We start from the raw sequence: 18,025 nt of genomic DNA, 5'->3' as shown, positions 1-18,025 counted from the left end.
TTACCTGCCGATGCATAGTTTTACTTCCTCCTTGCCAATCTGGATGCCTTTATTTCATTTCTTGCCTAAATGACCTCGCTAGACACAACATATGCTCTTGAGAGCCACCCCTATGGTTGCATGCCATTAGCCGTCCTTCCCTTCTCGTCGCTGAATAGTATTCCACTGTGTGAGGACGCCAGGGTCTACTATTCCCCTGCCGATGAACATCTGGACTGTTTCCAGGTGTGGGCTATCATCAACAAAGCTGCTATGAACATTCTGATAGAAGTCTGTCTGTGAGTATACATTTTCATTTCTTTTGGGTGAATACCTAGGACTAGAATTGCTAAACCCTAAAATTAGTGTATATTTAACTTACTGAGAATTTGCCAAATGGTCTTCCAAAGTGGCCACACCATTTTACCTTCCCACCAGCCAGCGACGCGTTAAGAGATCTAGTCACTCTAGATCTTTTCCACATTTGGTCTTGTTGGTTCTTAAATTTCAGTAATTCTACAGGTATGACATAGTATCTCATGGTTTTAATCTGCATTTCTCTGATGACTAACAATGCTGAGCAAGTTTTCATGTGCTTATTGGCCGTCTGCATAGCCCCTTTTGTAAAGTAGCTGTCCAAGTATTTTGCTTATTTTAATACTGAGGTGTCTTTTTATTTTTGAGTCATAGGAGTTCTTTATGTATTCTGCACAGAAGTCCTTTAATTTATGTATTGTAAATATTTTCTCCCAGTCTATACCTTGCCTTTTCATTTTCATAACAAAGTCTTTTGATGAGCATAAGTTTGTAATTTTAATGAAATCCGGTTTTTCAATTTCTTCTTTTATGGTTAGTGCTTTTTTGTGTTCTAAGAAATCTTTGTCTTCCTAATGGTTTCTTCACAGTGGCATTATTGACATTTTGGGCCACATAATTCTTTGTTTTGGAGGGCTGTAGGATGTGTAGCCTCTACCCACGAGATGCCAGTAGCGTCCCCCACTCATGAGGATCAAAGGTGTCTCCAGACGTTGTGATTGTGAAATTCCCCCGGGGAACGTGTCTCCAGATGTTGTGATTGTGAAATTCCCCCGGGGGGGCAAAATCGATACCGGTTGAGAAGCACTGATTTACTCCAAGGTAGCAAAGATGTTCTTTTTGCCTTTTTGCTACGGTTGTCATATATTTAATACCTTGTTATTAACTGCACAATACATTGTTTCTCTTTATGTCATCAATATTCTTTCTTCAGATGCTTTAAAATTTATTTTCTTTTTGTATTTGGTTTTCAGAAGCTTAACCAGGGTGTGTCCAGGGGTGGTTTTCTGAGGTTCACAGAGTGTCTTGGATTTGTGGATTCCTGTTCTTCAACAAATTTGAAAAAGCCTGGCCATTGTCTCTTCAAAAAACTTTTTTCTCACCAATTCTGTCTCCTCTCCTTTTGGGACTCTGATTGCATTATGCTGAATTGCTTGATACTGTTGCACAGGTCACTGATGTTCCGTCCAATTTTTTTTCAGTCTCTCGGAGCTTCATTTTAGGTAATTTCTATTGACATATTTTCAAGTTCACTGTTCTTCTCTAGTATTCACTCTGCTGTTTAACCTGTCTAATCGTTTTTTATTTTGGATATTAGATTTAAACTTCAGATACAGACTGACTTTCTATTTGTTTCTGTAATTCCCATTTCTCTTCTGAGATTCCTCATTCAACCATTCTTTTATTTTCCTGTAAATCCTTGAGCACAACAGTTATTATAAAGTCTCTACCTGTTAGTTCTAATACCGGATCATCTGTAGGTTATTTTTTTGCTGATTTCTAAAGTATGACCGTAGGTCCCCCTTTTCATTTTGCTTCTTCATGTGTTACATACCTTTTTTTGTTTGTTAGGTATACTGGACTTTATACAGAGGAACGGTGGTGTGGTGACTGAGGAATGCTAGCGTGTTCCCCAGAGAGTGAGAGACCACTCTCGTCTGTGTCCTAAAGTGAGGAGGCAATTATTCAGATCGCCCTAAGTGTCCAGTTGATCGGGAACTGGTTCACAGATTTAGACCGAACTCACCTCTGGTTAGCCAAACACTGTCTTTGCTTAGGGCTTAGGTTATTTGTCATGTAAGTGTTGGAGCCTGGAGCCAGAAGGCAGTTAGGCTGGAGTGCTACCTTTGGATTCAACAGTTTCAGGGAACAGGAGGTTGCAAGACTGCAAGTTCTTTCTGCTTTACTTTCTTTCTCTCAGCAAAATTGGGGGAGAGGTGAATAGAGGATTCTTATACTGAACTTGCAAGTCTTTCAGACTCCAATTTGTTGTTGTTGTTGTTTTTTAAAAGCAGCTTTACTGGGATATAATTCATATACCACACAACTCACTGATTTAAAGTATAAAATTCAGGACTTCCCTGGTGGCACAGTGGTTAAGAATCCGCCTGCCAATGCAGGGGACACGGGTTCGAGCCCTGGTCCAGGAAGATCCCACATGCCGCGGAGCAACTAAGCCCATGCGCCACAACTACTGAGCCTGCGCTCTAGAGTCCGCGAGCCACAACTACTGAAGCCCGCACGCCACAACTACTGAAGCCCGCGCACCTAAAGCCTGTGCTCCTCAACAAGAGAAGCCATCACAATGAGAGGCCCACGCACCACAACGAAGAGTGGCCCCTGCTCACCGCAGCTAGAGAAAGCCCGCATGTGGCAACGAAGACCCAACGCAGCCAAAAATAAATAAATAAAAAATAAATTTATAAAGTATAAAATTCAACGGTTTTGGTATATTACATCTTTAAGTTTTAAAACGTGTGGTAAAATATGTATGACATAAAACTTGCCCTTTTAATCATCTTTTAGTATACAATTGAGTGGCATTAATTATATCCACAATGTTGTCCAACAATTACCACTATTTCTAAAATTTTTCATCACCAAAACCGAAATTCTGCAACCATTAAACAAGAACTCCCTGGTCCCTCCTCCCCCCAGTTCCTGGTAGGCTCTAATCTACTTCCTGGCTCTATGGATTTACCTATTCTAAATATTCCATATAAGTGGAATCATACAATATTTGTCCTTTTATATCTGGCTTACTTTACTTAACATAAGGTATTCACGATTTATTCATGTGTAATATGAATCACAACCGTATTCCTTTTGAAGGCTGAATAATATTCCTATGTATGAACAGACCACCTTTTGTTTATCCAATCCTCTGCTGATGAACACTGGGTTGTTTCCATCTTTTGGCCACTGTGAATAATGCTGCAATGAGCAGTGGTGACCAAGTGTCTGAGTTCTACTGCTGGGTCATATGACAGTTCTATGTTTAGCTTTTCAAGGAACCTGTTTTCCACAATGGCTGTACCATTTTCCATTCCAACCAGCAATATACGACAGTTCCGATCTCTCCAATCTTTGTCAATACTTGTTATTCTTTGTTTTTTTTTTTTTTAATTATAGCCCTCCTAGTGGTTGTGGAGTGGTATCTCATTATGGTTTTGATTTTCATTTTCCTAATGTTTATAATACTACTGATTATCTTTTTGTGTGTTTATTGGTCATTTGTTTGCCCTCATTGTTGCCAATAGCTTCCTCTGGCTTCTCCAGCCAGTAAATTTCCTTCGGCAAGGCCTCTCCTCCACTTCCTAAACCCAGACCTGACATTTGCCCCCAAAAGCTGCTGTACCATCAAGCTCACCTACGATTAACTCCCCTGTCTGGAAATCAACAAGGCTTTCTGCCATGTTTTGATGGTCCCATTGTGACAGATTATATTTTCCAAAGATGGTCACAGTAGTATTTCTAGACCTAAATGCTCTTCTAGAGCAAGAGGTGAAGTCTATTCCCCTCCCCTTGAACCTGGGTGGGGCTTTGTGACTGCCTTGAACAAGAAGATGCAGTATACATGATGCTCTGTGACTTCTGAGGACAGGTTCTGCCTGGCTCCCTCTCTTTCTTAGAATATTCTTCCGTGGAATCCAGCCACCATGATGTAAGGAAGCCCAGGCCATACAGAGAAGCCACATGTAGATGTTGTAGCCAAGAGTTCCAGTTAAGGTTGGAACTAACAGCCAAGCCAACCACTGGAGAATGCTACTGAGTTTTGGGGTAATTTGTTACACAGCACTAGATAATTCTAATATCCACAGAATTAGTGTGATTTTCACACCATCTGGATTTTTCTTGGTATTATGATGAAAATGAAGTTCTTCTATATCCTGGCCAGATCTACCTGTATCCTTAGATTTTTCTGAGAATACCCCCTACTACCTGAAAATTCATTCATTTTTACAATGCTTGTCCTGTGCTAGCCACAGTCCTAAGCACTGGGGATACAGCAACAAATATAACAGATAAAGCCCCTGCCATGACAGAAAAAAAATTCATTTGAATTTCTAGCCCCTCCAATTGCAAATATAATTTCTGTGAAGGAAGAACATGAGGTGCAGGGCAGTAACCAATATGGAGTTTATCACAGTAAGCTTTAAATCTCTTTGCTCAAATTATGCCTGCGAGAGAGAGAAAAAATTTATGCCTGTGGAAGTCACGCATGTAGCTCTAATTTGTTCATTTCCACAACGTAGTAACGTTCTACTACAGAGTAATATAAGTTCATCTGCCCAGTGGAATGGCCATAGCCGTCTGGGTTGCTTCTAGTCCTGTTATTGTAACAGTGTACCCTGGCGCACAGGTGCATCAGTTTCTCTAAAGAACAAACTAGGAGTGGTTCTTCTCTAAAGAACAAACTAGATCACACCAGACTATCTTCCAAGGTGGTGTGCCAACCTATGCCCCAGCTAAGAGTGTACGTGAGTTTCTGTGGCTCTGCATATCTGCTGACATTTGGTATTGTTGGGCTTTTAAATTTCTGCTGCGTTACAGGTGTGCATCTCTTAGTGGTTTTACTTTGTGTTACTAATTAAGTTGAATATGTTTATGGTCCTCTGGCTATCCTTTTTAAAAAATGTTTTCTTATTTCTCTCTTTTCCTAAATTGTGCTAAAATATACATGAAACTTACCATTTTAAGCTTTTTTTCCCCCATGCGTCTGGGGCATGAACCAGGCATGGGCACAAACCAAAAGCCAAGCTGGGATAAACAAGGAGTTGCTTTGTCCCCGGCTGATATGAGACAGGCACCAGCAACTAGGTGCCACTCGACCCAGGTCAGGGGCAACATTTTAAGGATTTTAAGTGTATAATTCAGTGGCATTGAGTACATTCCACAATGCTGTGTAACCAACACTACCCTTTTTTATGAAGTCTCTTGTCCTTTTTCTTTCTGTTGTGTTTTCTATTAAGTTTTCTATGTACAGAGCTCAATGAATTTTGACATATAACTGTTTATGATGTTCAACTTTTTTTTTCTTTTTTTTTGGCTGCGTTGGGTCTTCGTTGCTGCGCGCGGGGGCTTTTTCTAGTTGTGGCGAGCGGGGGCTACTCTTCGTTGCGGTGCACGGGCTTCTCGTTGCGGTGGCTTCTCTTGTTGTGAAGCACAAGCTCTAGGCGCGTGGGCTCAGTAGCTGTGGCGCACAGGCTTAGTTACTCCGCCGCATGTGGGATCTTCCCGTACCTGGTATTTTTCAAGTTTGTCTTTTATTTCTTTACGGCACGTAAAACACAGCTGTTTTATAGTCTAGGAAGTCTTTGGAAATGTGTGTCTCATGTTTATTCTGGCTCTTGATCATAGTTCCTTGTTTCCTGTTGTGATGAATTTACGTGTGGGAATCAACGTCCTTAAAAATTATCTGAGGCCTACAGTTACTTTTCTTCAGAGTGGCCTGTGCTCTTCTGCCAGACATCTGGAGACACCGCCATCCTCTGATCGGGTCAAGCCGCATTCTTAGGCCGAGACCGGTGAATCTGGAGTCACAGCTTCTCGTGGGGATGGTCTCTTTTAGCCCTCCCACTTTGTTCACGTCTTGGTGAATGATGTCTGCCCCTCTGCCCTTTTGGTGTTGTTAACATAGTCAATTCAGGTGCTCTCAGATTAGTAGATGCTCTCAGGGCAGAACTGGCTTCTGTGCTCCACTCACTTCTACAGGTTCCCATTTTCCCTTTAATCTGGTTTGGTTAAATACCTTATTAGTTTATAAGTGCTTTTGAAACTATGGTTTGTACGTTTTATGTAGCCATTTTTAGCTGTTTTCAGTGGGGAACTTGAAAACCAGAAGTTCTGTTTCTCGGTCAAGGATCACTGACTAGGGCAGGGCCCATCTTCTAAGGGAAAAGGTGATAAAGAAAATCTCCTACTGAAGACTTGGAAGAAACATAATATGGCTACCACTTTCTTAACTACTGGACAAGTACCAACCCCACCTTTAGAAAGTCACAATCGTTTCCAATATGTCAGAGTACCTTATGAAGTTACTGTGATCTAAATGCAGCAGCTAGCGTTTACAACAGTAAATTTAACCCCTCTGGGTCCTCCGTGTCCTCATCTGTCAAATGGGGATAATAACAGCGTTACCTTATACAAGTACTAATGATTCCAGGACTCAGTGCGTGTACAGCACTTAAAACCACACCCAGCACATAGATAACCACTAGCTAGACAAAGTGAAACGGCTCAGGTCACCGAAAGGTCCCTGGACTATATACTGCTTCGCACAGGGGCCACATACAGTTTCTGTTGCATATTCTTCTTCATCTTGTTTAAACAACGACTTAAACAAATAAAAACTTTTAGCTCAACGGCCTTAAAAAAAAAAAAAAAAGGCCAAGGAGCAGATTTAACCCTTGGGCCATAGTTTGCCAATCCCTGGCCTAACAACAGGCAGAAGATTGATGGAAATCAGGCAATGTGCTTTAAAGTGCTTCCCGAGAGGACTTTCACACAAGGATCAAAACTGTAGTGATTCTCTCAAATCAGAGGCTGAGACTTCTGCATCCCCAAGGGAGCTACAGAAGGCAAAGCTTGAGAACAACAGGGCTGTTTGTTGGGGCTGGTTACATCCTACAGGACCGGTTACATCCTACGGGAACATGACTGATTGCATCCTATAGGAACGACGCAAATGGGTTTGATACATGTTGACATGAATAGAGGCAAACATCCATATTTACCTGGCCAAAGACTGTTCCACCAGTACTGGCTGCTTGACCAAACAAAGAACCAGTATTACTAGACCCAAAACCTGTAAAATAAAAAGAAAACCAAAGTTTAATTTGGATGAACCTTCTATAATATCAAAGTTTTGTTTTTTACTTTTTAAATGGCATTCAGGTGTGCTAAAGTGCCTCACAATAAATCAACTCATGAAGAAAATCTGTTTTCCTACCTAGGAAATGGAGAAAATTATGAGTAAATAATTTAAAGAAACTCTTTTTTTTCATTGCTAGAATTTTATAATAGTAAAAAGAAGTCCCAAAGTCCCAAGGACTGAATCCTTGTCTCCTACCAAACCCCAGGTGGGTGAGGACTCTCAGCGTAGCTCCCCTAGACTTACAGCTGCCAAGAAGTGCTTCCAGTGACTGACTTAAAATCATGAATATTCCTACTCCCTGGTTACCTCTAATCTCAAATACCAGATTCCTTCAGGGTAGTTTATCTTTCTTCTAGGTGGCATAACGTGGTTGAGGTGCTGAGTTAACAGAGCCTGGGAAAATCAGGAAGAACTATATTTTACAACAAAAGAGCCCTAGATGAGGAGCTGGAGGACAAGAGTTCCACGCTCATTTCTGCTACTGGTCTAGGCAGGGGAGCTCAGGCAAGGCTCAGTTCCTCAACCAGCGCTGGAGGAGGCTGCTCAGGTTATCTTTCCACCTAGCTCCTGTAGGAAAGAAGGGTTTTTCAGAGGTTCTCAGTTGTACTGAAATAGTTTTGATTATACTTGTGAACGAGGATTCTCAAGTTTTGACTGCAGAACAAAAAGATGCACTAGCGATAGCGTTAACTATCCTACTCTCTTTTAAGACCCACAAGGCCTCTTCCCTGCCCGTTCTCTAGACCAACTTATCACATCTCCTCCCGTCACTCAAACAGGCCAAGCAGCCTCTTCACAGGGCATCAGGTGGATCCCAAAACTGTCGTGCACCACTGTGTTCTTGTAGTGGAACATAGTGGGAGCTTCACAAACATCTGTTGAAGGCAGGAAGGAAATGACTTCCTTTCTAATAAGTTATGAACCAGTTTCAAATAAATTTTCACCAAAAGAATGAACGCGCAGTTACTTGTAATCCTGTCCACCAAATCATTGATCTTTGATTCCGCCCCCCATCCCCTGAGCCTGATGGCTGAAGAAATGCCTTTCATAAGATAACCATGGAGAAAGGAAAATTAGAAGAGATACTCAAGTTGTCCTGTCTACTGGCTTTAGGAGCAAAAGCAGCTGCTAAGCTTGGACATGCAATAGTGAGGATTACATTTTACTTTCAAAAATAGTAAAATTTAAAGATTTGTTTCTTTAAAAGAATTACACTGGGGCTTCCCTGGTGGTGCAGTGGTTGAGAGTCCGCCTGCCGATGCAGGGGACGCGGGTTCGTGCCCCGGTCCGGGAGGATCCCACATGCCGCGAAGCGGCTGGGCCCGTGAGCCATGGCCGCTGAGCCTGCGCGTCCGGAGCCTGTGCTCCGCAACAGGAGAGGCCGCTACGGGAGAGGCCACAACAGTGAGAGGCCCACGTACCGCAAAAAAAAAAAAAGAATTACACTGAAAATAGAAAAATAATCCAACTTCTCAAATGTCACTATTTGCCCTTCTAGAAAGCAAGGTGGTGTCAGCGGAAATATGAAATACCGGCAGCGCAGAGGAGGATGAGGAGCTCTGGAGTCTAGTCCTGGCTCCAGTAGTGGCACTAAATGACATTAGATCAGTCACCTCGAGGCCTGACAGGTTTGGACATAATGACCTCCAAAGCACCTTGCAAATGTAAAATTTCATACTTATGAGTCATTCGTTATTTGCCATGACTTTACATCTGTTTTTCTCCCCCCATGAAACTGGCACTCCGGTGGCTAGGAGAGTGGAGAACTTGCTGAGAAGCACAACTGGAGCTGCAGTGATTAGACCAAAGAAATGCCCGAGACTGCCAGTGGCCAGGCTCCCTTCCGGACTTTCCAGAGCCTCTTCTGTTTTCCTTTCCTTTCTTTTAATCACCAAACTAATGCAGATTTGCTGCAAATGTTTCAAATAATACAGAGGACAACAAAGTAAAAATCTTCTATAAATTCTTACCTGAAGCTTGACAAAAGCTAAACCCAGAGGATGGCGCTGTCGTGGTGGTGGCTGAGGTGCCACCGAACACAGAGCTTCCCTGCCCAAAGCCAGGACTCTGGCCAAAAGCAGGAGGGCTGCTCTGGCCAAAGAGCCCCCCTCCAGTGTTGGCAGAAGACTGTCCAAATGAGAAGGAGCTGGAGCTACTGGCGCTTGAAGATGCACCGAACACGTTCCCGCTGGTGGACGCGGGGGTGGGGGACGCAGACTGACCAAAAGCCGGCAAGGAGCTGAAGCCGGGCTGACTGAAGGAAAAGCCGCTCGCGGGGCTGCTGGTCGGCTGCCCGAAGGCCGGGGCCTGCCCAAAGCTCGTCTGTCCAAAGACCGTCGGGGCGGAGGTGCCAAACGCTGGGCTGCCGAACCCCGAGCCGCTGACCTGCGGCGCGGCAGCCGCCGTGCTGGCGATGCCGCCCGCCTGCTGTCCGAACAGGCTCGGGGCAGTGCTGGCGGCCACCTGCCCAAACATGGGGGTCGTCGAGGGGGCGGTGGCTGTGTGGCCGGTGAGCTGGCTGAAAGCCGAGCTAGAGCTGGCGGCCGGCGGCTGAGTAAAGACAGGCGAGCCCGAAGTGACCGCCCCAAACACTGCGGGCTCCGTGGCTGGGCCTGGAGCATCACCGGAAACAGCGCTGGAGGCGGCGGGAGGCCTGGATGTCTCCGGGGCCACGGGGCCGGCACCTGGGACGGCAGGTGCTACGACAGCAATCTGCCCAGGCGCTGCCGGGGTGGGGGCAGGGGACGGCGGTTCGGTCTTGGCGTCCGGGGCCCCGGTGGCTGCCGGAGTGGCCTCCGCGGACGGCGCTAGGACGGTGGCACTGGGCGCCGCTGTACCAGGGCTGCTGGCCGCAGGCTGGACGAGAGCGGGGTCCTTCTTCACAGAGTCAGATGTTTGAGAAGGAGCCTGGGGAAGCTGGGCGGATGGCTGCTGCCCTAGGAGGGAGGCCGTTGACACCAAGGCCTCACTACCACCTGGCTTCTCAGGCAGAGCCGATGACGCGGCTGCTTCCGTGCTTTTAGCGGAGGACGTGGGCACGCTGGGAGCACATGCTGAACTCAGGAGGCTGCCAAACGACAAGGCGGGGAGGGATGTAGGAAGGGGTGTGGCAGCGGCAGCGGCAGAGGACGGCGCTGTACTACTTGTCTGCTGGCCTCCGAACGGAAAACTGGTCTTGCTACCGCTTAGCGATAGCCCCGCAAAACTGATTACGCTGGAGGGTCCCCCACTGGTGAGCGGCAGGCTGCCAAAGACGCCTGTCGAGGAACTGCCGGGGCTGGGGCCGGCCGCAGCCGCCAGGGTCACTGCGGTGGCAGCCACAGAGGAGGTCACGGGAGGCTCCGCGGGCTTCCCCAGCACCACGGGGCCGGTGAAACTAAACCCGGAGGGGACGGCCGGAGCCTTGGTGGGCTGTGCACTAGCACCAGTCCCGCCTGGGGATGAAGCCTTACTGGCTGCCTTTGTAGAATCATCGGCTTGGCCAACCCGCAGTCCTGAAAAACTTCCTAGAGTCTCTCCAGCCAGGGAACTTGGAAACAGAAGCTCTCCCAACTTGGACGGCGGAGCTTCCACCTTGCCAGAGGGGGTGGAAAGAGCAATTCCAGAAGGTGCCACGGGCCTGCCGCCGGATGGAGCAGACTCCCCAGGAGAGGGACCAGCAGCTCCCATGCTACTTGACGTCGTCATTCCCGAGGGAGGTGAGCTTTCAGGAATGGCCTCGTAAAAAGGTTTGCCTGTCCCGCCAAAGGAGAATGTGTCCAGCTGGTTTGACTCTTTGCCGGGGGGTGCTGCCACTAGCAAGAAAAATAAATTAGGAAATGGACTGGATTTCACAAAATATGACTTATCACAGTCTCACTGACTTTTCTAAGCCGAAGCCTCTCTCCTCCCTTGATACTGTCAGGGACAGCTTGTTCTGACAGCAGCAGACAGAACAAATGCTTCTCCGCAGGAACGTTAGCTCTGAGTCATCTCACTGAGGTGGGATGAACGAATGTTCTCTTTATGACCATTAAATAATAACAAATACATCTCTATCTAGAGTACATGAAATTAACCTAGTGGCCCAAAAGAGAAAGAAAAGGCATCTTCCCACATTTCCCCCGTGTGTGTGCCGCAATAACATTCCTGGCAACAGTACTAGCCTATGGACCTCCTGAGAGACCAGGAATTGATCCTTTGTTTTTTGGCCGCACCTTGCGGCTTGTGGGATCTTAGTTCCCCAACCAGGGATTGAATCCAGGCCCTTGACAGTGAGAGCACGGAGTCCTAACCACTGGACCACCAGGAATTCCTCCTTTGGTTTTATGGACAGATAGAGTGTCAATCCACAGGCAATCATTTTTACCTATAATTAAGGGCTACTTCCTAGTGCTCTCCTCACTAAGTGCTTTCATGGCAGCAGCGTGGCCAGATGGTCAAGGACATACGTGGGCTCTGAGGCTGGGGGCTCCGCCCCTTGCTGGCTGTGCAACTCTGGAAAAGTTAATTGACTTCTCTGGGCTTCAATTTCTCCATTTGGAAGAGAGAGCTAATAACAGTACGTACCTCACAGAGTCGTTACGAAGATTAAATGAAATACAGGTAAAGCATTCACAAGGCCTGGTCAAAAAACTGATCAATAAAGACTAATTTGACACTTACAAACTGAAATTGGTCTATCGAAAGTGGTTGATGTTTCTAACTCCATGCTGTTTTAAAAAGTCTGTCTAGGGGCTTCCCTGGTGGTGCAGTGGTTGAGAGTCCGCCTGCCGATGCAGGGGACACGGGATCGTGCCCCGGTCCGGGAGGATCCCACATGCCGCGGAGCGGTTAGGCCTGTGAGCCATGGCCGCTGAGCCTGCGCGGTCCGGAGCCTGTGCTCCGCAACGGGAGAGGCCACAACAGTGAGAGGCCCGCGTACCGCAAAAAAAAAAAAAAAAAAAAAGTCTGTCTATCACAAACTCCTGAGAACACTGCAAAGCCCCTACTATATACAGGTAATTCCCAGAAGCCCCTCTTTGTACCACTGGTATCGTACTGAGCTGTTGACGGTGTTGGATCGTTGTCTATTCTTGTATTAATGAAAATGTTTATGGAATTACTACTGTGTTTTATTACTAATTTATTTCATTGAGGATTTTTGAAATTATTCTGTTCCTCTCCAATCTTTTTATATCATTGAGTTGTTTTTCTTCTAGAAAGTGAGACTGGGGAGAGGGTGGGCCTCAAGGGTATTCAGCCACATCTAAGTGGGCAGAACAGTTTAAGAATCACTGTTCCAGAGAGAAAGGACTGAGATCAACAACCCTTTAAGTGCCACACACAGCTCAGGTTTAGGAAGTCTGCTATGCTTTCAGCTCCGTAATCTCTTTCCAGGAGGTTTTAGGAGATCTCTTTTTTACTAAAAAAAACTTCTACCACTTGGGTTGACACACAGAAAGCACTCATAAAAATATGTGTTTAATGAAGAGATGAAAAATGGTCATTGTCTTATTTATCATAGGGAAAACCTGGAAAGAGCCTAAATGTCCAAAAGGTGAATAAAATAAATTATGGCATATCCACAAGACAGAAATTATGTGGCCATCAAAAATGACATCTACACAAGATTTTCAATAATACTGGAAAACTCACAAGAGATTGTGTTAAATGAAATGAGTGGAAGCAAAAACCCCAGAAGGAAATATAACCGAATGGCAATGGTTAAGGGTACAATGTGTGATTCTAGAACACATCACTTTTATAATAAAATATAACAATCACTTTTATAATAAAAGCTTTCTTTTTAAAATAAAAGAAAAGTAAACTTAATTACTTAAACTGAGAACTGGAAGGCACTTAAAAAGTACATCTGGTTTCCTTATAGGTCTTCAAAGTCTTTTAAACATTAAAAACATGCTGGTTGGTAGATCTGTAACACCATGCATGAGACCAGTGTGTTTTCTGCTAGGTTATCAAGGAAAAAAGATGAGTTCAGTCTTTGATATCTATAGTATTAAGTCTATCTCATCCTATGAATTGATAAAATTTTAAATGACATAGGAAAAAGATGGAAAAAAATAATTCACATGTAAACATTCACATTTAAAGCACAGCCTTGCTTTTCTAGAAGCAAATCCTTTCCTTGTACTTAATTATGAAGAGTAGAAGTCCTTCCCCAGTTTCGTAAATCTAGCCTATTTTTAATGCATAATATCAACACCAGGTTAATTGCAGATACTTTAGGCAAGACGCAGCAGCAAGCAAAATGTCAACATATCTGACCCCCGAAACCTGCACTTGTTTAGGGGGAAACACAAAAGTAACACTATGCCATGCAGAGACTGTACCTTGTGTGGCCGTGAAATTAGAAGACGGTGTTGGTGTGACTATCCCAAAATTAAAGCCAGTCCTAGGGAGGGGAAGAAAAGAAGCTAAAAATGAACAAACCCAAGGCACAACATTGCCCTTTTAAAGTACATTTTATAATTCATTCACACAAACTGTTCTCGAGGGACTTACAATCTAGAAGATAAACGTCAACAAAGTGAAAGCACGTTATCTCTGAAGCAGCAGAGCCATCGCAAGCTCTCTAAGTGGGGAGAGACAATTTGTGGGTGAGGTAAGAAGGGAGAAGCAGGTGAGAAGACCTTGGAGGAACAGCTGGGCTTTCCACGGTGGAGGCTGGGGTGGGGACCTATTCCAAGGAAAGCAAAGGAGTAGGAGAAACGCACTGGGAATGTTTCTGTGGGGAGAGTGGCCAGAGCAGATGGCCCACCTAGCGAGGAAGACGAGACAGGCTGGAGAACCTCTATGACCCAGACCGAGACCAAAGAGCATGTCAGGACAGTGCACGCCACAGGGAGGTGACGGACAGCACGGAACAGGAGCCACTGTCTCTGCCGTTCTGACAGAATGCTTAGTTCTGGGCTGGGAAATTTGGTTCAAAAGCTTTTCTTTTCTTTTTTTAAAATTTTGGCCACACCTCGCGGCTTGCAGGATCTCAGTTCCCCAACCAGGGACTGAAGCCGGGCCGTTGGCAGTGAAAGCGCCGAATCCTAACCACTAGACCACCAGGAAACGGCCCTCAAAAACCTTTCTGACTCTTGTCATCACGTCGTCTCTTTCTGTACATTTTCTTTACACCGTGAATGAAGACACCATGGTCAAAGAAGAAAACGCAGCACGAGCTGAGCCAGAACAGACTATTCACTGTGAGAAAAGTTCAAATAGCAAATTTAAAACTCTACAGCTTTAAAATGTAAGGGACCAAGCATACCAAATATGGTAAGAAATGTAAGGACTGGACTTAGAGTTTTCTTTTTAACCCATCATTGGCTTCGTCAAATGGACCAAGACCACCTAAGAGGTTGTGTTAAACATTTCATCACATCAAAAAAGAAAACAATTCTCTTTCTTTGTCTCAAACTTGGCGAAGAAATTTTATCTAATAGAGGTAAGCCACTGACCCAATGACCCAAACCTTTTCAGGTTATTTTAAAAATGGCAAGAAGACTATCAGTTCACAGAAGTAAAGATTAAAAGATGCAGTAACTCCAGGGCTTCCCTGGTGGTGCAGTGGTTAAGAATCTGCCTGCCAATTCAGGTGACTTGGGTTCGAGCCCTGGTCCGGGAAGATCCCACATGCCATGGAGCAACTAAGCCCATGTGCCACAACTACTGAGCCTGTAGCCTGTGCTCTAGAGCCGTGAGCCACTACTACTGAGCCCGTGAGCCACAACTACTGAAGACCGCGTGCCTAGAGCCCACGCTCCGCAATAAGAGAAGCCACCGCTGGGAGAAGCCCGCACACCGCAACAAAGATTAGCCCCCGCTCGCCGCAACTAGAGAAAGCCCGCGCGTAGCAATGAAGACCCAACGCAGCCAAAATTAAATAAATAAAATAAATAAATCTATTAAGGAAAAAAAAAAGATGCGGTAACTCCTGGCACTGACCTACTCTTTAAAATTTGCTCCAAACTACCTTTGGGAAGTAGAAAACATAACGATTGACAGTAAAATATATATAATTTCCTCCCCTCAAATTCTATTCTAACCACCTCCTTTCTTTTAAGGGGTTAGGTTGAAGGATGCTCAAGAAACAAATTCACGTCAGGAAAAAGAGATTGTGGTCAATATGATTCCAGTTACAAAAGCATAACCTGAAAGAGCTTAAGAGGCTTTTCTAATGGAACTGAACATGCAACTCTTCACAGTAAAAACAATCTTTGGATGGGTTTTTATCTCAGCCACACAGAGCCTAACTCCACCCCTGAAGGGGAAGGACGCTTTGGCGACTCTCACAGGTTTCAAGATGAGTGCTTATAGCACAGAGAAAAGGCACTCTCCTTCCAAGGTTAATAAAAGCTCCCTTTGGAATGAGGGTTAGAAGACCCTTTTGTTTTTAAAGATGACTCAACTTGACAAGTATAGCCACCATTACTTTTTAAAAAATGAAACAGAAATGTATGTCCCCACATCTATAGAAAACCCAAATTTTCAAATGGCTCCTGTCTTGATCTCTCAGAAGTTGCATATAACGTGACCTCTCAAGGCAGCAAAGCCAATCCAAACTTCTCACCCAGCCCCCAGATGGTGTCAGAATGAAAACATCTCAGTGTCATAAACCTGATCAACCACAGACTCACTATCCAAAGAAAATGGAGCCTATCCTAAAAAACAAAACAAATAAGCAAGTATGTAATAGCACATGTATAAACTTGAATCAAAAGGGGGAAACAGATTTACATTAGGACACTAAACTACTGTCACTATTATCAAACGCATCACTGCAGTGATAAGAACTCTGGCTTCATATAAGTATACCTACTGATGGTAGGATTTGGGACAGCTATCTGTAAGGTTGCTGGTGATGTCACAAAATTTAGTTCACTACTGACCCTGACGGAGAAAATGAGAAAGACTTGCTGAACTGCCCAACAACAGATGGGGTAGACGTCACAGCTGTCTCTATCTTGGTTGCCACTGGTCCTGAAATTATGGAAAAAAATGAGAACATTACAAAAAACCAGTTAGAATCACCATTTTAGTTTAATTCTCTGTGGCAGCGAATGCGTGGTGCCGTGTGGAGCGCAGCCCCAGGTCACGCACTTTCTATGACAAGTCGGTGGCCGCAGCGCTGCCTAAGTCATGCTGCCTCAAGGTCTCTGAACTTGCTCTCCGGCTCAGTCACTGTCAATTCCAAACCAGGACATGCCACACTTGCCCCTTTGCAGGAAAGAGGTCAAAATAGCTGGAGTGCAGTTCAAATTTAAGGCTTTAAAAGTAGCTTTTACAATTACCGAAAAGTAATATATACCAAAGGAAAAACAAAATTCCAAAGAGAAATAGGTTAACTAAATATCTCTGAGTAGTGACTTCGTGGCTATTTGCTTTCTCTCCGCATTTCTGTATTTTCCATAGACTTTTTGTATTTAAATAATAGTTCTTTTTTTTAAATTACAGAGGTAACATATGATTGCTGTAATATAGAGAAGTATAGAGAGTTAAAAGTGCAATCCATCATCCTTCCCACATTCAATATACTGTAACTACTTATTAATAGTCTGGGGTATTACCTACAATCTTTCCCCTATCGCTCTACTTTTAAAAGGAGGAGGGGAATGGGGGAATTACATTTAAAAAGCCCAAATCAGGGATTCCCTGGTGGCGCAGTGGTTGAGAGTCCACCTGCCGATGCAGGGGACGCGGGTTCGTGCCCCGGTCCGGGAAGATCCCACATGCCGCGGAGCGGCTGGGCCCGTGAGCCATGGCCGCTGAGCCTGCGCTTCTGGAGCCTGTGCTCCGCAACGGGAGAGGCCACAACAGTGAGAGGCCCGCGTACCACAAAAAAACAACAACAAAAAAAACCTTAACAGGGTACAACTGCACAGTGAAGTCTTAGGCTACCATTAAAATGAGTGAGGTAGAGTTGTATCAGATCTGGAGAGATGAACATGATATTTACTTTAGGGGGGGCGGGGAAACAGATTACATATCAATATATACAGGATATGACTATTTTTGTTTAAAAAAACAATACACATCAAACCCCAAGAGATACACATCAAATCGCTGAGGGCTGTTATCTCTGGAACAGGGAACTTATAGGGCAGCTTTCGTTTTCTACATTATATAGCTCTACACCATAGACTTTTTGTGGACTTGTAATAGTTCTATAATCAGAAAAACAATGAAGGTATTTCCATTATTAAGTAATAAGGGAATTATTCTATAGAAGTTTCAGAAATGCATTTTTTTTTTAAAGAAAGTTTTTGCAAACTCTTAAATAGTACTTTTCAGGGAAATTTTCCTACTTAAAAAAAGTCTGTTTCCAGAAAGTGAGGACAGAAGGAAACACACAGCAAGGACAGAGAATATTTCACAATCATCACTGAATGATGAATCCTAGAAATTTCTTTGCAAGTCACGCTAACTGCCTAGACATGCACGAAACAAAGCCCCTTAGATGTCCTTGATTCTTAACTTCAGGAGTGACAAAAAACTCTTCAATAAAATCCTTGAAAGGGGTTAAGATACATAATCTTTCAAAAAATTTTTCTAAAATATTAGCTAGAAATGGAAACAAATTTCTTAATTTGAATCCTAAATGATTCAAAAGTCTTCGACAAATTCCACTGAAATTTCCCTTCTAACATAAAGTTTTAGCTGCTAGTTAAGAAGTGCTATACACCTCCTTCTCATGGAAGGCTTATATGATAAAAACTGTGCTCCTCCATTAATCCGAATTCTAGAATACAACTTGGGCTTACACAATAAGGGTTTTCTTCTGAACGCAAGGAATACTTCTGAAGATAAACCCAATATCCAATGAGAAAGATTTGACTACAGAGAAGTTGGGATGATGGTATGATTGTGTAGAGATTACGGAAA

General features: G+C 44.3%; 1 protein-coding gene and 1 non-coding gene across 12 annotated transcripts in view; both read right to left on the bottom strand.

The window, feature by feature from the left end:
• NUP214 (nucleoporin 214) overlaps positions 1 to 18,025 on the bottom strand; it is a 136,836-nt gene that overhangs the window by 55,187 nt on the left and 63,624 nt on the right. For 10 of the 11 annotated variants that reach the window (XR_016393663.1, XM_089913883.1, XM_022578425.3 and 7 more), the window contains 4 exons: positions 16,033 to 16,123; positions 13,483 to 13,544; positions 9,142 to 10,965; positions 7,032 to 7,102 (listed from right to left, as the gene is read on the bottom strand). Coding sequence is in view for 10 of the 11 variants with exons in the window: in XM_089913883.1 (XP_089770009.1) it covers positions 7,032 to 7,102; positions 9,142 to 10,965; positions 13,483 to 13,544; positions 16,033 to 16,123 (2,048 nt within the window). In the remaining variant the exon portion in view is untranslated. The remainder of the gene's footprint in view (positions 1 to 7,031; positions 7,103 to 9,141; positions 10,966 to 13,482; positions 13,545 to 16,032; positions 16,124 to 18,025) is intronic. The other variant, XM_089913879.1, reaches the window with a different exon arrangement.
• LOC115802747 (small nucleolar RNA SNORA48) lies at positions 5,007 to 5,141 on the bottom strand. Its single transcript, XR_004023276.1, has one exon. It is a non-coding gene; the product is annotated as a small nucleolar RNA SNORA48 (small nucleolar RNA).

The sequence above is a fragment of the Delphinapterus leucas genome, chromosome 6, assembly GCF_059928025.1.
Source record: "Delphinapterus leucas isolate spDelLeu-1000000601 "Yukka" chromosome 6, BTC_Dleu_Yukka2, whole genome shotgun sequence".
Classification (NCBI taxonomy): Eukaryota; Metazoa; Chordata; class Mammalia; order Artiodactyla; family Monodontidae; genus Delphinapterus; species Delphinapterus leucas.
The sequence above is the reverse complement of the archived record's forward strand: the minus strand, read 5'-3'. Positions and strand labels throughout refer to the sequence as shown.